Raw genomic sequence first — 21,987 nt, 5'->3', positions numbered from 1 at the left:
GTTGCTACTGTAGGGGAGAGTCGGGTGAAGTTAAGCCTCCCTTGTTTCTAGGAAACCGTACACGTAATGCATAATTTGAACAAATATTTAAGAGGTCATCATGTCATGGAGTCTGTGAAGGAAGAAACTACATGGAATAAGTGGTAAGCAAGTTAGATTAAAAAAAAGTATTGTGTTAAGAGATTTCATGATGCTAGTATCTAAATCAGATAGTTTTAAGATTGTTGTATCCATCAATATGAGGCTGTAAACCTAGCATGAAAGTGCATCCTTGTAGCTGCGTGTGCTAATATAGTCAAAATGTTTGCCTTGGGGTAAGTTGAGCCAATTGCAAGTTGAGCAAATTGAAGTGTTTTTTTCCCCCAGAAAACAGGCATTATTGCTAGGACATGAGGTAACAACAGGGCCTGACCTATGTTGAAAGTGTTTTTAAAAAGTACAAAGTGTTTGTAAGGTGTTAACCCTGTGTTCAAAGATGCTCAAAATGATTCAAATACTAAAAAGTGACTGTGATTGTGTTGAATTGTGTTTGGGAAATAAAGATAGACATGGTTTTAAAGAAATGGTAGTAATATTTCATTAAGTACAGATGTGTAGGCGGCTTAACTTACCCCGTCCGCGGCTCAACTCACCTCATACCTGGAGTACGTTGCGCTGAGACCACTTTTTTTGGACAAGCTATGTTTTCAAAACTAACATTTACATGAATTCTGATTATTTCTAGGGATACACATGTTGAATCTTTGTTAGAAAAAATACTATGTTTGCCTTGACGGAGTGATGCTGAATGTAAAAAATGGCTCAATTTACCACACTCTCCCCTATACATGTTATTATCAGGAGGACTCACGTTTTGGGTCTTCTAGGCCTAGGGGAACCAAAGGGTCTGTGGGCATTGAGGGTATTGTTGCGAGACTTGCAGAAATCCGCCAGGTTAGACTGGACCAGATAGGGATGCAGCGCCACCTGCAGGAGAGAAGAGAGAGATGATATGACAGAGCTGTCAAAACACTCTTTCGGCTGTTGTCCATTCTTGTCTCCTCCCCTCGGGCTCATTAACAACACCCACACACTCTTTCAGCAAAGTAAACACACACCGTTTACACATGTAGCATCCATGCATAAACACAGTTAACTGTACATTGTACTGGATGTATGAGCTGGTTAAATAAGTGAGGTATAATGCATTATTCATGATATCAGAATGTTGCTTTAGTAGCAGGTTAAAGGTTTATTGAGTACCTGGTTAACTGCAGGGGAAACCTTGGCCACAGAGAACAGTCTCTCCAGCTGGAGGACGTTGAAGTTGGACACCAACACTCCTCACCTTCCCTGAGGCCTTCAAGGCCTCCATCCCCCACAGCATTACAGGACAGGCACGGCAATACACCACACTTGAAGATACCAAACATAGACCACAAAGAAAGACAAATCGTTTTGTTGCTTTGAGATACAGTATAATGTTGTTGATAAAGAGAAGGGGAGAAGATAATGTTCTGACCTTCCACAGGTCCAGATAGTGTCAGTGGTGAGCATTTCTCCACCTGTCACAGGGAAGAGCTCATAATACACGTTCTAGAAGTAATTTAAAAGATATGTGAATGCACACAGAGATTTGTTGTTGAAATGTCAAGAACGGTTTCAGTAGAGACCATTAGTCCCTGTATCATCCATGTGATTATTTGTGCCAGTGTCTGTGTGTAATGATTTCATGCTAGTCAGTCATCACACCGATTTTTCATTTTTTACAATACTCTTGAGAAGCATACCATTGAACCACATGTGTATCTACAGTACAAATAGTCAAACTGATAAATATATCTGTGTGTAGTAAGAGGGGAAGTATTCCAATGTAATATTTATTATTTGTGAGGATGTTTGTTTTCTTTAAATCCTTGGGAGCCTTCATAGCGCTTTGAAATTGAAGGTGATTCGAGATCTTTCTAGGGGGTATAACATTTTAGTATAAGAGAAAGTTCTGGCAGAAAATCTATAAGAGTACTGAATAAACAAAGTATGAAATGACAACAGCTCAAGACTCAATTCATTCAATATCGTGTTCATGTTTTAATTCTCTTGAAGTCTTTTGAAGATTTACACCTGATCATAAACACTGGGTACATGCAGGCGTGACAAAGACAAAGGACCAGTGAGTGAAACCCTAACCATCTCCACCCCCATTCTGGACTGATTCAACCCTGAAGCTGTTACATGACTTTACTGATGGACAGTCAGCTCAGGTCAAATCCCCATGTCTGGGTTGGATGTAGGCCTCAATAACAAACTATAATCAATAAATTTGTGGATACATCCTTTGATTTAGTTTTTATATTACCATGAGCTAGTGAGTCACAACAACAACAAAAAACAGGTATTTCATAGCTTTACTTTGGTTTAAATAACTTTTTGACATAAAAAAAACATTCAATATTACATGAAGATAGATTAACAAGTAGATAGGAAAGGTTTTGGTTGAGCAGCGTAATCCTTGCAAGAAAAAGTATGTAACACAGACTATGGAAAGCACTGTATGTAATCTGATCCGTGCTGGTGCTTGAGTTCCATTTGTTTTCCTGGTAGGATCAACCCAACCATTAACCCCATCATGGTTTGAACAAAGGGGGTGGGTAAACCCCCGGTCCCTGGTTCTATATGCCCAATGGTGTTCTGGTCAACCCAACATGTAAAATAACACTGGAGCCTTGAGAATTGGTACAACCATGAAGCCAAATAATTAGTCAAACTAAGGTTAACATAAAATGGCCGTACAAAATATAAATATCAGGTTTGCTCATAAATTGAAGTTACCAAAGATGGACGACCACCAATTACATTGCTAAATCCTTTGCTCCTACAGTGCAACATAATTCTCTCACTCCTCTTCTCTAGTTTCTCTTCTTTCTTTCACCCGCTCTCTTCCCGTTCTCTTTTTTTCACATTCACTTTTGTCCCTTACTGCGTCCATACTCTCTGGTCTCCCTCTCTCTCAGGCTGTCTCTCATTGGTCCAGCTCATTGCTGTCTTGGCTGGAGGGTCTGTAGTGGTGCTGGCAAAACTCCCGGATCCGTGCACATGCCTCCACCATCATCTCCTCTGGTACGGTCACCACGATCCGGAAGTAATTTGGGTACTCAAATGCCTGCAGGGAGAGAAGAGTTGTAAAAGTCAGAACAAGGACATTTCTCCACCCTCGGTAGACAAAAAGGATGGATGAGACCATTAGATGGATGGATGGTTGGATGGATGGATGGATGGATGGATGTGTGTGTGTGATGTTTTACCGTAGCAGGCAGGCAGAAGACGGACTGCTCAGTCACCAGACGCTCAGTGAACTGCACATCATTCTGGAACTCTGGGAAGTGTTCCATCTCAATCCCCACCTAGAAATGCCAAGACACGCACTAAGTATGCTGGTCTGTTCTATTATCTCCCCACCTACCAACTCCACACCAAGAGTTCTGGACACGTGAGACTCACCATGAGGTACATGGCTCCTGCTGGCAGCACAGGGGTCAGCCCAGGAACAGTGGACAGTTCAGAGAAACAGATCTCTGAGTTTGACTGAGAAAGAAGCAGGAAACCAGTCAATAGACAAGTCAGTAGGACAGTCAGACAGACAGATATCCAGATACATCAATATGTTAGACTACTACCATCTGTAAATAAAGTAATTGGGGAAGGTTCAAGGGAGGGGGACTCACCTTGAGGAAACTGATGGTTCTGTAGTAAAACTCCTGGGGTGTGTCGTTCAGGATGCTCTCTATCGCCCCCTGGACAATGGTGCAGGCACCCAGAATCCTCTGGCTAAGCTTAACCAAACCCTGACGAATCTAAACACAGAAGGGAAACAAATTAGATACATAAGAAGTGATTCAAACCCCAGAGGACATGCACAGACTAATTTTACTGTGTGAGTATTGGTGTAGTGCAGGGAACATCAAGCAGATTCAGCCGCGGGCCGATCTTTTCTTGAGCAGATGGTCAGGGGGACGGAACATAATTACAAATCATTTGTAGACTGCAAATTGACCGCAAGAAGCCCAAACAGAAATAATATTTGACTAAAATAATAATTTCAAACCTTGCTTACATTTGTGTACAATCACATACACCGAGTATACCAAACATTAGGAACACCTTCCTAATATTGAGTTGCACCCCCACACTTTTCCCCTCAGAACAGCCTCAATTCGTCAGGGCATGGACTCTACAAGGTGTCAAAAGCGTTCCACAGGGATTCTGGCCCATGTCGACTCCAATGCTTCCCACAGTTTTGTTAGCTGGATGTCCTTTGGGTGGTGGACCATTCTTGATACACACAGGAAACTGTTGAGCTTGAAAAACCCAGCCGCGTTGCAGTTCTTGACATAAACTGGTGCACCTGGCACCTACTACTATACCCCGTTCAAAGGCACTTAAATCTTTTGTCTAGCCCATTCACCCTCAGAATACACAATCCATGTCTCAATTGTCTCAAGGCTTAAAAATCCTTCTTTAACCTGTCTCCTCCCCTTCATCTACACTGATTGAAGTGGATTTAACAAGTGACATCAATAAGGGATCATAGCTTTCACCTGGATTCACCTGGTCAGTCTATGTCATGGAAAGAGCAGGTGTTCTTAATGTTTGTATACTCAGTGTATATCTCTTTATTATGCGTGGGAATACTTTGGAACAGATTTCCCAAATGAAAATCACTTGGACCTGATTTGCTGGCGTTTTTACAGTGTTTTACATCCAACAATAAAATGAGAATTTAAAAAAAATCAGATTTTGCTCAGAAAACTTCTGGGACCACGTAAAATCCCCCTTGAGCTGTCAGTTAGGGAACACTGGTCTAGTGTATTGTATGTGTATAGATAAACTGGACCTTACACTTAGTGAGAGGCTGAAGGACTTACCTCTTTTCCGAAGATTTGGTTCCTGTCATGAATGAGGATCCAGCCCATCCTCCAGCCAGGAACCAACCATCGCTTGGCCAGACCGCCACATGCCAGGATGGGCACATCACTGCTGAGGGACGCCATAGATTGGTACTTGCAACCTGGAAACACCTGATAATGGAGATACAGTACACACTCATATCAATACAAAACACTGTAGAGGACAATGTCAAATCATCACTGTTAGTTTACACTAAAGGGAAAGTGTTTTTACATAGTGACACATGTATATTCTATCCACACTACAGAGCAGTACACTCAGGGTTGGGCAAATGTCTTGAAAAATACACCCAGCCACCAAGCAGATTGTGGCCAGGAAAAAAGGAAATGCAACAGATGAGACGGATCCAAGATAAATCTGATTGAAGGCCAGCTTGGGAAGGGGAAAGGGTAGAGCTGTGTTGACTAATCAAAAATGTCCTTTTGACACAAAGACCCTGATGTTTAGTGGGACTGACTTTTTTGATTAAAATACCTTTCTGCGAAAAGCAACCAAGGAGAGTAAATTTGCCAATTTTGGAGATTTCAAATAGATTAGAATAGAGGGGAAATCTTCAATTTCCACTTAAGGTCACTTCAGCACAGCTTTCAAAGATGTTAAAAATCTACCATTTCAGTGTGTTTGAGGCAAACACTTGCAGCCCTCATCTTGATTTTAGATTGGGTAATTCAAAATGTACTAAGCTGTTTTTGAGTATGTAACTGTAATCCAATTAGACGTTTTTTAAGAAGTTAAATAACTCCAGATGGGCTGGTACAGTAACTGTAGTAAGCTGGCTTTCATTAGAGATGAGGCCTTGACGTCGCGTTTGGGATCCGCCCCGCATCCTATTGGTCAGAGCACAGTGACTGACAGTTTAGAAAAAGCTCATCTTAAACCTCACCTCAGACCTAATTTACAAACAGAGCATTTTTGGCACCACTCTAAGCTCTCGTGAGCGATAGGCTTTTTCCCCAGAGAGGAGCCCACAGGGGCCCTTAGGGAGAGAGCCTGGTGCTTGCCAAACATTCCCCTCTAACCATGAGATGGAACTGATGCTGCCCAGACACGTCATGCCTCCACGCAGCCCCTAAACACCCCCACCCACCCCCACCCTCTCACCCGCTCTCGCACTATACTACCCTCACATCTGCATTAATCGCAGACACATGCGGAAAAAGTGCACAGTCATTCTGAGTTCTTCTGTTGTACTGAGTGAGACATTGGTGGATTCAGAGCTCATGTGATTTATGCACTCAACAACCCCAATCACCCCCTCTAAAGGATTCACAAATCACCCCAACCACCTCTCTCCATTCTCACAGGGACTAATCATAAAAAACACGGATTTCTTGTAAATCTCATCAATGCATGAAATACTGCAAAAATACTGTTCCCCTATTAGACACATCTTAAAACACCTTACAGAATGTCAATTTAAAAATATAAGCTGTTTAACACCCAACAATGGTAAAAACAAATTCCAATACATTAAACTATCCCCCAAAAATCTTACTAAACTAATTCCAACCCTCAAAGCAGAGCAGAGGAGCGCCTACTGACGATTTTGAGGTGGTACAGAGATCAGCTGCTGCTTCACAAGGTATCTCTACCTGAAAATACATGATCTAAGTGATTGATAGTTGGTATTCAGCAGGCATAAAAGTATGCCTTATTTACTTTGAAGAACTACAATATAGTGATTTTGTCAGACAGCATAGGCAGCAGCTCTATAGAGATGAGATGATGACTTGGAATGAAATAATAAAGTCATCAAATAAAACAAATGTAATATACACAACAGCTGAAATATTTTATCAAAGTAATGTGAATAAATTATGGTTTATATGTGATAAGCATCATGGAACTTTGATTCACTGTTCTACACTGTGTTGTTACAGCATTCATGTCACGATCGTCGTAAGAACTGGACCAAGGCGCAGCGTACGTAGCGTTCCACATCTTTATTATAAAGTGAAACTTCAGCACAAACAAAACAATAAAGAACAAACGAAATGTGACGTTCTGGAGTGCACACAGGCAACTACACAAAAACAAGATCCCACAAAACACAGTGGGGAAATGGCTGCCTAAATATGATCCCCAATCAGAGACAACGATAAATGGCTGCCTCTGATTGGGAACCATACCAGGCCAACATAGAAATAAAACAACCTAGAATACCCACCCTAGTCACACCCCGACCTAACCAACATAGAGAATAAAAGGCTCTCTATGGTCAGGGCGTGACAATTCAACCCACATACTGCTTTTAATGTTTAAAAAAGTAATCAAAACCGAAATTATTATTAGGATCTTTTTTTTCATCATCTAAACGAAACCGAACCGTCCTCAAAAAGCACTAATCACTCAGCACTACTACAGTATTACCTCTGTGGCTCATCCTTCACTTGCCCTGGCTGACCTAACCTAAGCACTGTTGCCCCGCCACTGCCAGCCCCGCATTCAGCCTGTGACACCCATAATCCCCCCAGTGCTGATGTGGACGTGTCAGGCAGGTCTCCTCGGATACCCAGCAGAGCTGAGCCAGGGAAAACCTCCCTGTTACAGAATGTTAAAGAATGTGCCTCGCTGGTATTATGTATTACATGAGGGCCAGTGGCCAGCACGTAGGCTATACCCCAGAACTAGAAGCCTCCTCCTGGATGCATGACCTGGCTATTACTGTACTCCACCACACCTCCATAGACCACCATAACCCAATCCACCCTGTGTTAGACCCGAGTAAGCTCAACAACTCCTCAATGCCAGAAGACAATACATTATCCTCTCCTTTTATGCAACAGACACAATGGCAGTTCTATATTAGTCTGTATGAGTGTTTGTCTGTGTTGTGTTTGTTTCTTATAGGGATTCTGTGTGTGTCTTGAACTCACCATGTCACCATAGATCTCATCAGCCAGGATTGGGATGCAATTTTTGGAGGCAACTAGACGAGAATAGACACAGTCAATTGTTTTAGTATAAATCCTTATATTGTGCTATAGTGAGAGGGAACACTGTGGCTCAGGGGGTGAATGAACAGAGCTCACCTGAGAGGACATGCTTTAGATGCTCTTTACTGTAGACAGAGCCGCAAGGGTTGGAAGGATTGTTGATGATCAGGCATGTTGTCCTGTCATCGATCAGGCTTTCCATATGCTGGAGATCGATCTCCCAAGACTTCTCTGGCTGCAAGGACAGACAAAGCCACTATGAGGCAGACAGCAGGCACATGCACTTGAAAACACACAAACCTATCTGCAGATTCTGCACTGCCCTAACTATCTCAACTGACCTTTGACTGCACCCTGAGACGAGTAGTCTGCCTATAAACTAATTTGGTTTGATAGTTGATTGGTTTAATGGGATCTCTGTAAGGTGGCTCTGTAGCAGCTCTTTACATTGTGTGCAGTTATCATGTAAACACAATGACCTCAAGAGTCACGACATACAACTGTGTCCCAGAGTGACCTGAATTCAGTTTTGAAATGTTGTTCATATTTGTTATGGATGTAATTAAATTCATAATGATATGCAGCTCCAAGTATTTATGTATTTGTATGTATGTAGTATGTAGTATGATTGTGTGCGTGTGGTTATGTGTGTGTGTGTGTGTGTGTGTGTGTGTGTGTGTGTGTGTGTGTGTGTGTGTGTGTGTGTGTGTGTGTGTGTGTGTGTGTGTGTGTGTGTGTGCGTGCGTAGGCGTGTGCGTGTGTGTAAGCCTAAAGGAAAGAAAGCATCCAATGTGATTTATAAGTGCTAGATTTGCACCAGTGAGGAAGAACTCAGCATTTCCCCCGATCTTTCCCTTTCAACAATATATTTTTCCCCGCCCTTGCTCTCTCCCTCTCTCTTTCTCTTCACAAAAAAATCTATATCAGCCCGCTTTTTCTTTGTTTGCTTAATTTTCCCTCTATTTTGTTCCTTCTCCTCAAAACATGTTTTTGTCACTCTCCCTCCCATTTGAATCCCTCCCCTCTCCCTCCAGTACTCACCAGCAGGTTGTACAGTTTGACCTGGATGCCCAGAGACACAGCCAAAGTCTTGTAGAGGGAGAATCCAGGGCAGGGGATTAGGATGTTGTCTCCAGGGTTACACAGCACCGTGATGGCCAGATCTATAGCCTGGCTGCAGCCACTGGTCAGAACCACATCCTGCAAGGAAGATAACAACAGATTTTTAGAGGTCTGTATGTCCTCTAGTTCTGGGGAAAAGTTACAGTAGGGAGACAGAGGTGAATATATGGTGAAGAAAAATAAAGTTTGAACGAGGAAAAGCAGATAAAGGATGAGTCAGGTAAACGCACATCTGCCTCCAAGGGGGCCTCGGGGCAACTGTAGAAGTTTGCCACCACATCTCTGCTCTTCTGATAACCTGTCGATGAGTAGAAGACAACAGCTTATATTTTGTATTGTATGCTGTATTCAGTAGTCTGCTGGGACAAAGGGAGATTTCGCATGCATACGTCATTAGAGCTACAATCATCATCAATCATAGCGGGGAACCTATTCAGTTCATCTGCAGACAGGTAAATGGCCCTATTTCACTTAGCTCTCTTAACTTCCCTGACCAAAATTCCTTTAAAAAACATCCAACCTCTCAACCCCGTGCAAGTCACCCAACTCCCCTTTTAGCTGTGCCTCATCTCATATCTTCTCAATTACCATGTCATTTTCTTTACAAAAAAATATAATTTTACGCCATCTCACTCTATCCTTAGTTTTTTGCACTTGACAAGCTTTTTGAAGTGTTGGTGCTGTGATAAAGTGTCTGTATGAGTCTTACCAACACACGGAGCATAGCCGTTGTATTTGTGTGAGTCTTACCAACACACGGAGCATAGCCGTTGTATTTGTGTGAGTCTTACCAACAGACGGGGCATAGCCGTTGTATTTGTGTGAGTCTTACCAACAGACGGAGCATAGCCGTTGTATTTGTGTGAGTCTTACCAACAGACGGGGCATAGCCGTTGTATTTGTGTGAGTCTTACCAACACACGGAGCATAGCCGTTGTATTTGTGTGAGTCTTACCAACAGACGGGGCATAGCCGTTGTATTTGTGTGAGTCTTACCAACACACGGAGCATAGCCGTTGTATTTGTGTGAGTCTTACCAACAGACGGGGCATAGCCGTTGTATTTGTGTGAGTCTTACCAACAGACGGGGCATAGCCGTTGTATTTGTGTGAGTCTTACCAACACACGGAGCATAGCCGTTGTATTTGTGTGAGTCTTACCAACAGACGGGGCATAGCCGTTGTATTTGTGTGAGTCAATGGCATCCTTCAAGGCCTGGCTAACTTTTTCATCGGTAGGCAGGTTCCCGAACACTGTAGGGTCCCCTGAATGTGTGACAGGAAGACAAAGGAGTACACAAGAAACATAATTCTGGACAACTGCACATCACAAGTGAACACACTGAGTATATGCAAATAAGATAGTGGTGTAGCATCTCACCAATGGATAGAGCAATCATGGGCTTCTCGGGGTTGGGTGTGAGCTTCATCCCGTCCACAATGGCACGGATGGGATTCAAGGTGTTGATTGACATCTCTGAGGGCTGGATGTTCCATCGCTGCCTGTGGCTCTTCTGCTTGGATTTATAAACACTGCCTTTCACAGTCTTATGTTGGATACCATTCCCATTAAGACCTTTTCCATTGACGCCATTGAGAGAATTATTCTCATTGACACCATTCCAATTCATTTTGACCACATAGGAATTGTCCTCCATGTTGCAACTGCAGCTCCAGATGGAAGTGATAGGAAGAAAAGTCGAATTGGGAGAAAAAGATAGGTAAAACAAATAGATTTCGATTAATAATTCCTGCATTACATTTTTTTGAAAAATATCATACAAATAAAATACTATACTATACTAATATTAGGAATGAATATACAAATAATACATTGGAAAACTGCAAATAAACTTGGATAATTAAACATCAGTGCAGAGAAGTAGGCTAGCCCAGATGTTCAATTACCCATGTAAATTCAACAGGTGCCATGTCTATAAAATCCAGATTGAACTCAAACGCGCTGCGCTTACTGTTCTGAACTGAAATGAAGATATGCGCGCCGTTGAACATTAAGGTGGCCTAATGAAGAGCCATCGACTGATCGGACTTGGACAACTCTATCAGTGACTATCTTATCACAAGCGCAGTATAAATAGATGCATTGTATAGTCCATACGCTAAGAAGTCAAACAAATTTACATCACGCAAGAACAATAAATTAATAACCTAATTCACTTAAATTTAACCTAATAAAATCTAATCAACTCGTTGAGTTATCCCAAAAATATGAGAAACATAAGAGATTTGAAATAAGACAAAAACAACAAATATTCTGAAACGACATTGCCTATAGGCATCTCTTTTAAATAAGGTAATATTTGTTTCTGCATGCGTAATAATAAACATGCGAGCTATACCTTAAATAAAAGTAAATAATCAATTTGACCCGTAGCGGATTTTACATTTCCTGTTAATAAATTGGATATTTACTTGCAAAGGGTAGTTAAATGCGTAATCATACATTTAAATGACAAAATAACTTTTAAATACCTTTACAATCTCAAAATAATTTCACACTCCAAATGAAGGAATTCAGGTAAAATACTCAATATGTACTTACACTGATAAGTCTGTTATAAACCAGCTTTATAGCAAGCCCCCGAAAATGGGTGTTGAACCCTGCCCATCACTTCATTGGTGGAGACTGAGTGTTGTGCCATACACCCCTGCTACACCATTCCCAAAAATGTGAAACACCTCAAGGTTTGGGTTTAACTGTATCATTTAACTCTTTCCAAAGGACATATACGAGACTCGTGACAGGAGACCCATGTGCTGTTCTCGTGCGTAATGCGCACATTTTCATGAATGGGAGATTATTTTTTTCTAATGAAGCATCAATCAGTTTCGATTTATCAAAGTAATTGATTTCAGCCTCTAACAACGGATCTCTCAAAAACGTGTTGAGGCTCTGTCAGCTTGAGTGCAGTTTAGGATTAGCATGATTTTTCCATTGTAAAAAAAAAAAAATGTAAAAATGGGGGTAAGTAGGCTAATAGACCCTAATCTATGGAACAGCTACACCTTGCTTACATGATCGTCTCTCCAGAACTGGTTTTGACAGTGGTGTTTCAATGCTCCATGCATTGGGTTATTTTGCGATCCAGTTTCTGAAGGGAATTATGATTTCTGGCAAATGACCCAAATGACCACAGCATGTACAGTATGTATACAGGAGTACATGTAAGCTAAATAGGTATATACAGTCAAATACAGATAGTAGTACGATACAGTGCAATTGCTTCATGTGTGGAAAATAAAGCTTCAATTTATACACATTCTAAATTCACACTTGACCATTTTTATTTAACACAGTAATGTAACAGGTAGCCTACAGCATAACTGTTGTTTTTGTTGCTTCACTCTAGGGTTGATTACCCTCATGATGGGTAAATCAGTGAACTGGGACTGAAGGATTCGTGGTGCAATATTGATAAAGAGAGAGCTGTGTCCTGAAACATTTACAGAGGAATGTACTTTCTCTCAAGATAAATAAATACAAATCCTAGTAAAAACATTTTGCAGTAGTCCAAAACACACAAAACTCCCCTGGAACTTTGTACCCCACCATTCCCTTATCATCTGGCTAAGGACCCTTTGCCCTATGCACCAGCCAGTGTGATGGGGTTGAGTCAGTGAAGGACCCTGTCATTCTCCGTACCTATGTTGACCATGTTCCTGTCCACCTTCGATATACACAACATTCTGAACAAATAAAACATTTACCTTGAAACACATACCCTAAATCGATGTCCTCACCTGACCTACCCTAAAATGATTATGGACTAACAGTACTTTTCCCTCTAAAGGCAGCGTGTCAACACAAATGCATAGGGGGTATGCACTGACAGTTTGATGACCCTTAACATGTCACTCACATCACAGCCAGGAGTGATTCACAGCTCTCCATTTGTACATCTGTTGTTGGGCGATTCCACACCAGCGTGAGCGGAAAATAGTTTTGGTATCGCAGATTGTTCTGACAAATCTCACATAGAAACTTCATTGAGAGGAAGGATGTTTGAAATGCTTTTTACAGTTTTATCACAAACCATTTTTGAGAAAATCATAATGAAAGTGGCCATTTTAGGCCCTTTTTAGACCTATACATGCCTCCTGTAAGACGTTATGATCTGTGAACACTAAGTGATACAGAAAACATTTGTGTCATTATACTCCTTATTATGTGCTCTAAAATATGGAGTATGTCTTGATTCTGAAATTTTTCACATTCATTTATTCAACATTAAATATATTCATATTTCAAAATAACCCTTTTGATGTTGTTCATTTTAAGACATTATTTGGAACAATATACCCTACAAGTACATCACATTTCCAGAGTGCTAATTCTGAAGGTATGAAAAATGTTATGCGCACCACCAACAACCAACACAGTGAATGGGAAAATGGATTCAAAGGGAACTCCCTCTGCTGGTGTCTTGCTGAATGTGCAATTCTAAAAGAGGGCTGTGATTTGTTAATCACCTATAATGTCAATTTCTATGTATAAAATGGGTCATATCATTAAAAGTACCATAAAGAAATTGTAGATGTTTGTAGAGTATAATTGTTAGAAACAATGTGTAAAAATAAACTACACTAAACAAAAAATAAACACACCATGTCAAGTGTTTGTCCCATGTTTCATGAGCTGAAATAAGAGATCCAAGAAATGGGGGGTGCGGAGGAGTTTTTCTATCTATAATAAAGCCCTTTTGTGGGGGAAAAGCTCATTCTGATTGGCTGGGCTTGGCTCCCCAATGGGTCGGCCTGGCTCCCAAGTGGGTGAGCCTATGCCCTCCAGGCCCACCAGTGGCGGCACCCCTACCAGTCGTGTGAAATCCATAGATTAGGACCTAATGAATTTATTTCAGTCAACTGATTTCCTTATATGAACTGTAACTCAGCATAACCTTTTAAATTGTTGCATGTTGCATTTATATTTTTGTTCAGTATAAATAAAAAGGGTAGTTTTGAGGAATTAATATTAATATTTTTTTTATGTTGAATAAATTTATGTGAAAATGTGTATTTCAGAATCTAGACATATTCCATATTTGAGAAAACACTATACGCAGTATAATGACATCAAGATATTGTCTGTCATGCACGGTTCACAGATCATAGGGCCTTACAGAAGGCAGGTAGGTATACAGTACCAGTCAAAAGTCTGGACACACCTACTCATTCAAGGGTTTTTCTTTATTTGTACTATTTTCTACATTGCAGAATAATAGTGAAGACATCAACACTATGAAATAACACATATGGAATCATGTTGTAACAAAAAAGTGATAAACAAATAAAAATATATTAGAATCTATATTTAGATTCTTCAAAGTAGGCACCCATTGCCTTGATGACAGCTTTGCACACTCTTGGCATTCTCTCAACCAGCTTCATGAGGAATGCTTTTCCAACAGTCTTGAAGGAGTTCCCACATATGCTGAGAATTTGTTGGCTGCTTTTCCTTCACTCTGCGGTCCAACTGTCATGACTTCCACCGAAGGTGGCTCCTCTCCCTGTTCGGGCGATGCTCGGCGGTCGTCGTCGCCGGCCTACTAGCTGCCACCGATCCATTTTTCCTTTTCGTTTGTGTCTGTCTGTTTTGTTTACACCTGTGTTGTATTAGTTAATTTCGGTGGGTTTATTAACCTCCGCTGCCTGCTAGTCTTTATGCGGGATTATTTGCTGTTGTTGCTCTACTAGGGGTGCGTGTTTGCGCCACAGGGTTTTTTTTCTCACGGTCGTGCTGTACCGTTTGTAGTGTATTTAAGAGTAGAGGTTTCTCCTCCGTGTGTTACGTTTATTTCCCTGTGTGTGGCGACTTCGTTGGGTGTGTTTCCCCAGCTGTAATTGTCGTGTTTTGGGACGTTCAATAAACGTTTGTGCTACTGGAAATTCCTTGCTCTCCTGCTCCTGACTCCTGCACCTACCTCTTCTTAGGAGGCACCTAACACCAACTCATCCTAAACCATCTCAATTGGGTTGAGGTCGGGTGATTGTGGAGGCCAGGTCATCTGACGCAGCACTCCATCACTCTCCTTCTTGGTCAAATAGCCCATACACAGCCTGGAGGAGTGTTTTTGGTCATTGTCCTGTTGAAAAACAAATGACAGTGCCACTAAGCGCAAACCAGATTGGATGGCGTATTGTTGCAGAATGCTGTGGTAGCCATGTTGGTTAAGTGTGCCTTGAATTCTGAATAAATCCCTGACAGTGTCACCAGCAAAGCACCCCCACACCATCACTCCTCCATGCGGTGGGAACCACAAATGCGTAAATCATCCATTCACCTACTCTGTGTCTCACAAAGACACGGCGTTTGGAACCAAAAATCTCAAATTTGGACTCATCAGACCAAAGGACAGATTTCCCCGGTCTAATGTCTATTTGTAAACAAAGAGATCTTCTGTTGAATCTGACAATTAATCTTGATGGTTGTACAGTCGTCTCAAATAAAACTGTGAAGGACCTCGGCGTTACTCTGGACCCTGATCTCTCTTTTGGCGAACATATCAAGACTGTTTCAAGGACCCCTCCTGTCTCAGCCTCCAGTATTTATGCTGCAGTAGTTTATGTGTTGGGGGGCTAGGGTCAGTCTGTTATATCTGGAGTATTTCTCCTGTCTTATCCAGTGTCCTGTGTGAATTTAAGTATGCTCTCTCTAATTCTCTCTCTTTTTTTCTCTCTCTCTCTCTCTCTCTGTTTCTTTCTATCTTTCTCTCTCTCGGAGGACCTGAGCACCATGCCTCAGGACTACCTGGCCTGATGACTCCTTGCTGTCCCCAGTCCACCTGGCCGTGCTGCTGCTCCAGTTCCAACTGTTCTGCCTGCAGCTATGGAACCCTGACCTGTTTATCGGACATGCTACCTGTCCCAGACTTGCTGTTTTAAACTCTCTAGAGACAGCAGGAGTGGTAGAGATACTCTCAATGATCGGCTATGAAAAGCCAACTGACATGTACTCCTGAGGTGCTGACCTGTTGCACCCTCCACAACCACAATGGTAATTATTATTTGACCCTGATGGTCATCTATGAATATTTCAACATCTTGGCCATATTCTGTTATAATCTCCATCCGGCACAGCCAGAAGAGGACTGGCCACCCCTCATAGCCTGGTTCCTCTCTAGGTTTCTTCCTAGGTTCTGGCCTTTCTAGGTAGTTTTTCCTAGCCACCGTGCTTCTACACCTTCATTGCTTGCTGTTTGGGGTTTTAGGCTGGGTTTCTGTACAGCACTTTGTGACATCAGCTAATGTAAGAAGGACTTTATAAATATGTTTGATTGATTGATTGATATTGCTCATGTTTCTTGGCCCAAGCAAGTCTCTTCTTCTTATTAACTTTTAACAAGGCACATCTGTTCATTTAAATGCATTCCATGTGACTACCTCATGAAGATGGTTGAGAGTATGCCAAGAGTGTGCAAAGCTGACATCAAGACAAAGGGTGGCTACTTTGAGGAATCTCAAATATAAAATATATTTTAATTAGTTTAACACTTTTTTGGTTACTACATAATTCCATATGTGTTATTTCATAGTTTTGATGTCTTCACTATTATTCTACAATGTAGAAAATATAAAAAATGTTGAAAAAAACGTTGAATGATCAGTTGTGTTCAAACCCTTGATTGGTACTGTAGGTCTAAAAATGGGACTGAAATGGTCGATTTCATCATGATTTTCTCAAAAATTGTTTGTGATACAAATGTAAAAAACATGTTAAACATCCTTCCTCCCAATTAAGTTCCTATGTGAGAATTGCCAGAACAAGCTGACTGAGATACCAAAAATATGTTCCGCTCCCGCTGGCATGGAATCACCCTGTTGCATGGTGCCAACTCAGTGATGTACCCAATTTCCAATAAAGTGATCGTCATTGATTGGTCATCAAATAAGAGGTTCACAACGATTGGTCCGAAGATTTAGCTGTCCACTCAGAAGCTCTGGGTCATATTTAACCCATGCCATCAAACAGACACCTCTTTGACTCAACATAACCCTGCATGAAATACAACGTCCTGAGGTCACACTCATTATTGTGTAAGAATCTAGGTCAGTAAGAAACGGGAGTGTGTATTGTGGTATGTAAAGGGTTATTATACTACACCTGGTTAAATTGGGCCTATTGAATACTGTTACTGAAATGTCATCTGAATTCTGATGCTCAATAATTAGTTCCAAACTGCCTCAGCAAGCAGCACAAGAACTGTTCGTCGGGAGCTTTATGAAATGGTGTTTCAGATAAAATAAAATAATATTGGTCACATACACATATTTAGCAGATGTTATTGCGTGTGTAGCGAAATGCTTGTGTTCCTAGCACCAACAGTGCAGTGGTATCTAACAATTCACGACAATACACACAAATCTAAAGTAAAAGAATGGAATTAAAAATATATAAATATTAGGACGAGCAATGTTGGAGTGGCATTGACTAAAATACAGTAGAATAGAATACAGTATATACATATGAAATGAGCAAACATTATTACTGTAAGGATGGACGATAGAGACGAGAAGCAGGTACAGAGAGTGAACATTTAATGAAACACGGACATGAAACAGAACAGGAGCAGCGTATGGACAGGGGAAAAATAACAACATCAATGCTGACACAGGGAACAAAGTGAGGAGCAGACAGATATAGAGGGGGTAATCAACAAAGTAATGGAGTCCAGGTGAGTCCCATATTGCACAGCTGCACGTAAGGATGGTGACAGGGGTACCTAATGAAGGGCAGCCTGAGAGGGAGAGCAGGAAGAGGCGTGACATTTACAGTGACCAGTGATTCCATGTCTATGTATATAGGGCAGAAGCCTCTAAGGTGCAGGGTTGAGTAACCGGGTGGTAGCCGGCTAGTGATGGCTATTTAACAGTCTGATGGCCTTGAGATAGAAGCTATTTTTCACTCTCGGTCACAGCTTTGATGCACCTGTACTGACCGCGCCTTCTGGATGATAGCGGGGTGAACAGGCCGTGGCTCGGGTGGTTGATGTCCTTGATGATATTTTTGGCCTTCCTGTGACATCGGGTGGTGTAGGTATCCTGGAGGGCAGGCAGTGTGCCCCCGGTGATGCGTTGGGCAGACTGCACCACCCTCTGGAGAGCCCTGCGGTTGCGGGCGGTGCAGTTGCCGTACCAGGCAGTGATACAGTCTGACAGGATGCTCTCAATTGGGCATCTGTAAAAGTTTGTGATGGTCTTAGGGGCCAAGCCAAATTTCTTCAGCCTCCTGAGGTTGAAGAGGCGCTGTTGCACCTTCTTCACCACACTGTCTGTGTGGGGGGACCATTTCAGATCGAGTTGGAGGCTTGAGTGACCATGCAGTCATGGGTGAACAGGGTGTACAGGAGGGGGCTGAACACGCACCCTTGTGGGGCCCCTGTGTTGAGGATCAGCGAAGTTGAGGTGTTGGTTCCTACCTTCACCACCTGTGGGTGGGGTTCAGACCCAGGGCCCTGAGCTTAATGATGAGCTTGGAGGGTACTATGGTGTTGAAGGCTGAGCTATAGTCAATGAACAGCATTCTTGCATAGGTATTCCTCTTGTCCAGATGGGATAGGGCAGTGTGCAGTGCAATGGTGATTGCATCGTCTGTGGATCCATTGGGGCGGTAAGCAAATTGAAGTGGGTCTAGGGTGTCAGTAAGGTGAAGGTGATATGATCCCAAACTAGCCTCTCAAAGCACTTCATGATGACAGAAGTGAGTGCTACAGAGCGATAGTCATTTAGTTCAGTTAACTTTGCTTTCTTGGGTACAAGAACAATGGTGGACATCTTGAAGCAAGTGGGGACAGCAGACTGGGATAGGAAGAGATTTAATATGTCCGTAAACACTCCAGCCGGATGGTCTGCGCATGCTCTGAGGATGCGGTTAGGGATGCCATCTGGGCCGGCAGCCTTGCGAGGGTTAACACGCTTAAATGTCTTGGGAGCGGTCCGCATCGGTGGCACTGTGTTATCCTCAATGTGGGCAAAGAAGGTGTTTAGCTTGTCTGGGAGCAAGACGTCGGTGTCTGCGACATGGCTGGTTTTCCCTTTGTAATCTGTGATTGTCTGTAGACCCTGCCATATACGTCTCATGCCTGAGCCATTGAATTGTGACTCCACTTTGTCTCTGTACTGACGTTTTGCCTGTTTGACTGCCTTTCGGATGGAATAACTAAACTGTTTGTGTTTGCTTCCTCCTGAGTTGGACTAGAAGTCCACTCCGAATACCTTTTCTCCACCGGGGGGCATCTTGGAGCAGCCTTAGGGATAAGTTCAATTGCCCTGGGGGGTACGAACAAAGGATCCAATTCGGGAATGTCGTATTCCTATTCGTAAAGCTGGTGAGTTACCGCTGCTCTGATATCCAAAAGTTATTTCCGGCTGTATGTAATAACACAAAAAACATTCTGGGCTAATAATGTAAGAAATAACAAGCAAAAAAACGAATTACTGCAAAGTTGCTTAGGAGCTAGAAGCAGAGATGCCATGTCTGTCGGCGCCATCCATGGCCGAGCAGCCTGTGGTTGTTCATTTCTTTACTATCAAATGAGGAGAGACAAACTTATCACACAAGTCAGAGTTATACTTAAACTAAATCTTTAATCACTTATTAATAAGGGAGCAGGTCAATACAATGCACACATATAAAGTGAATCGATTGAGTGCTCTACGATAATGATGGCTGGTCATGGCTGGTCGATGATTCACGCTCAGATGATTCGTTGAGAGCCCCTAGACAAAAGTACAAAGGTCTTTTATAGCCAAGATACACCCCTTTCAACCTACATGACAAACAAGGTTAAGATATGTATGAAAGATACCTATAATACATAGCAGACAGTGTCTGCTGTGTCAACAGTTTTCATTGTGTAGAGACCAGTGTCTGTTCCTCTGACTCCAAACTGGAACCATCTCTTCCTGGTATGGTATAGAACAGAAACATTAATTAATGCTCTGGAATGCTCTTTAGGTTTTATCACCCAAAAGATATCGTAAATCTCCTGTCAGTGTTATCTCCCAGAGGCCCATCCTCAGTAGAACACACACACAATAGGTAACAGAATACTCTATTCTGTTGTATAAAACAACCATTTGATGCAATAAAAGTATTATAACATAGTCTTGCAATTTTCCACCTTAATCCCCCATTTTGAAAATCCTCTAAATTTAAAAGAAAATTACAAGATTTAAGAACATTCATTCACATGTAGAAAATACATACATTCTACATAAACCAAGAAGCACAAAAGCAATAACTCATTGCATGGGTTCCTGCACGTGACTGGCTGCCATAGCACTGGCTCATCCTCCTTTCAAGAAACTTAGCACTGTCTCCAATTTCAACCTCCAACACATTTTCTAAGCACTCTAGCAATTTGTCTGGGGAGGTTATGATACGCAGTCACCTGCACAAACCCATGAAGAAAAACAAAAGATGCATACAGTTTATGAGATTCAAAGCTATATCTTCATAAACAGTGAAAAGCACATATTTAATGCATAATGCAGTGCATGCAACATTGGAGTTTAATAAAATAAGCTTTAGTTATCTATCACATGCAAAATGGATCAGCATGATATGGTGGAAATTACTATTTCCATCCCAGAAACTAAAATTTGCATAACAATTGATGGACAAATCCAGGTAGTGACTCCTGGTTAAAGTAAAATGTATTCCGTTGGTGCCTAATGAACATGACCCAAGACAAGCATCATGATTCCACTATTTATAAGGCAATGCCTATAGAGCAAATAGACTAGGATCAGTTTCACTCTCCAGATCAGAGTTCACCCTCTCCATTCAGCAGGCCATGCTGAGAATAGGGTCAACATCTTTAGTTCATAACAACAATCAAAACAATCAATCCCTAATACATTAATTGCTTCAATCATATACTTATTAACATACTAAACTCAAATCAATCCTTCAGTTTTAAAAATCATTCAGTTTCCAAATCATAATTAAAAATCCAATTAATTATCCAACCAAAATGTAGAATGACATTGGTCAGTGATTCAAATTGGTCCCATAACTCAAAATCAAAAAACCCTCAATTTAACACATATCAATATTGGCAGAATGTACATTTATATTAACATCCAGTATAATTAACCCATAATTCTACTATTAACTTATTTCTGATGATTATAATACAGATCAGTAACTCAATGCATTCTTAATCTAAATTACTGTAATTTTATGTAGTGTGTAGACCTCTACAATCAAAATGATACCACAAAGGTCTAAATCAATTTTGGGCACAGTTGACCAATGGCTCAGACACGAGAGGTATGTGGCAGGGTCTACAGTCAATCACGGACTACAAAAGGAAAACCAGCCCCATCGCGGACCACAATGTCTTGCTCCCAGACAAACTAAACAACTTCTTTGCTCGCTTTGAGGACAATACAGTGCCACTGACACGGCCCGCTACCAAAACCTGCGGGCTCTCCTTCACTGCAGCCAACGTGAGTAAAACATTTTAACGTGTTAACCCTCGCAAGGCTGCCAGCCCAGACAGGATCCCCAGCCGCGTCCTCAGAGCATGCGCAGACCAGCTGACTGGTGTGTTTACGGACATATTCAAACAATCTTTTTCCCAGTCTGCTGTCCCCACATGCTTCAAGATGGCCACTATTGTTCCTGTACCCAAGAAGGCAAAGGTAACTGAACTTAATGACTATCGCCCCGTAGCACTCACCTCTGTCATCATGAAGTGCTTTGAGAGACTAGTCAAGGATCATATCACCTCTAACTTACCTGCCACCCTAGACCCACTTCAATTTGCTTACCGCCCCAATAGGTCCACAGATGATGCAATCACACTGCACACTGCCCTAACCCATCTGGACAAGAGGAATACCTATGTAAGAATGCTGTTCATCGACTACAGCTCAGCATTTAACACCATAGTACCCTCTAAACTTGTCATTAAGCTCGAGACCCTGGGTCTCGACCCCGCCCTGTGCAACTTGGTCCT

The 21,987-nt window shown here is 41.8% G+C and overlaps 1 protein-coding gene across 3 annotated transcripts; it reads right to left on the bottom strand.

Moving 5' to 3' along the window:
* Positions 1–2,043: 2,043 nt before the first annotated feature.
* Positions 2,044–11,683, bottom strand: tat (tyrosine aminotransferase). Of its 3 annotated transcripts, none has more exons than XM_045688163.2 (12): positions 11,565–11,683; positions 10,383–10,666; positions 10,163–10,267; positions 9,233–9,300; positions 8,922–9,080; positions 7,977–8,115; positions 7,821–7,873; positions 4,902–5,054; positions 3,702–3,830; positions 3,478–3,561; positions 3,282–3,380; positions 2,044–3,139 (listed from the first exon to the last, which is right to left on the bottom strand). In XM_045688163.2, exons 2-12 carry the CDS (start codon positions 10,657–10,659, stop codon positions 2,999–3,001), a joined length of 1,407 nt encoding a protein of 468 aa, XP_045544119.1. In that variant the 5' UTR covers positions 10,660–10,666; positions 11,565–11,683; the 3' UTR covers positions 2,044–2,998. The 3 variants fall into 3 exon arrangements, with proteins under 3 accessions (XP_045544119.1, XP_013979769.1, XP_013979770.1); XM_014124294.2 differs by having other exon boundaries at positions 11,495–11,575; XM_014124295.3 differs by lacking the exon at positions 11,565–11,683 and adding an exon at positions 11,495–11,555 and having other exon boundaries at positions 10,383–10,672.
* Between the last annotated feature and the right edge of the window lie 10,304 nt (positions 11,684–21,987).

This window comes from Salmo salar, chromosome 10 (assembly GCF_965601325.2).
Source record: "Salmo salar chromosome 10, fSalSal1, whole genome shotgun sequence".
NCBI classification, from domain to species: Eukaryota; Metazoa; Chordata; class Actinopteri; order Salmoniformes; family Salmonidae; genus Salmo; species Salmo salar.
Note: the sequence above shows the minus strand (reverse complement) of the source record. Positions and strands in the feature narration are given on the sequence as shown.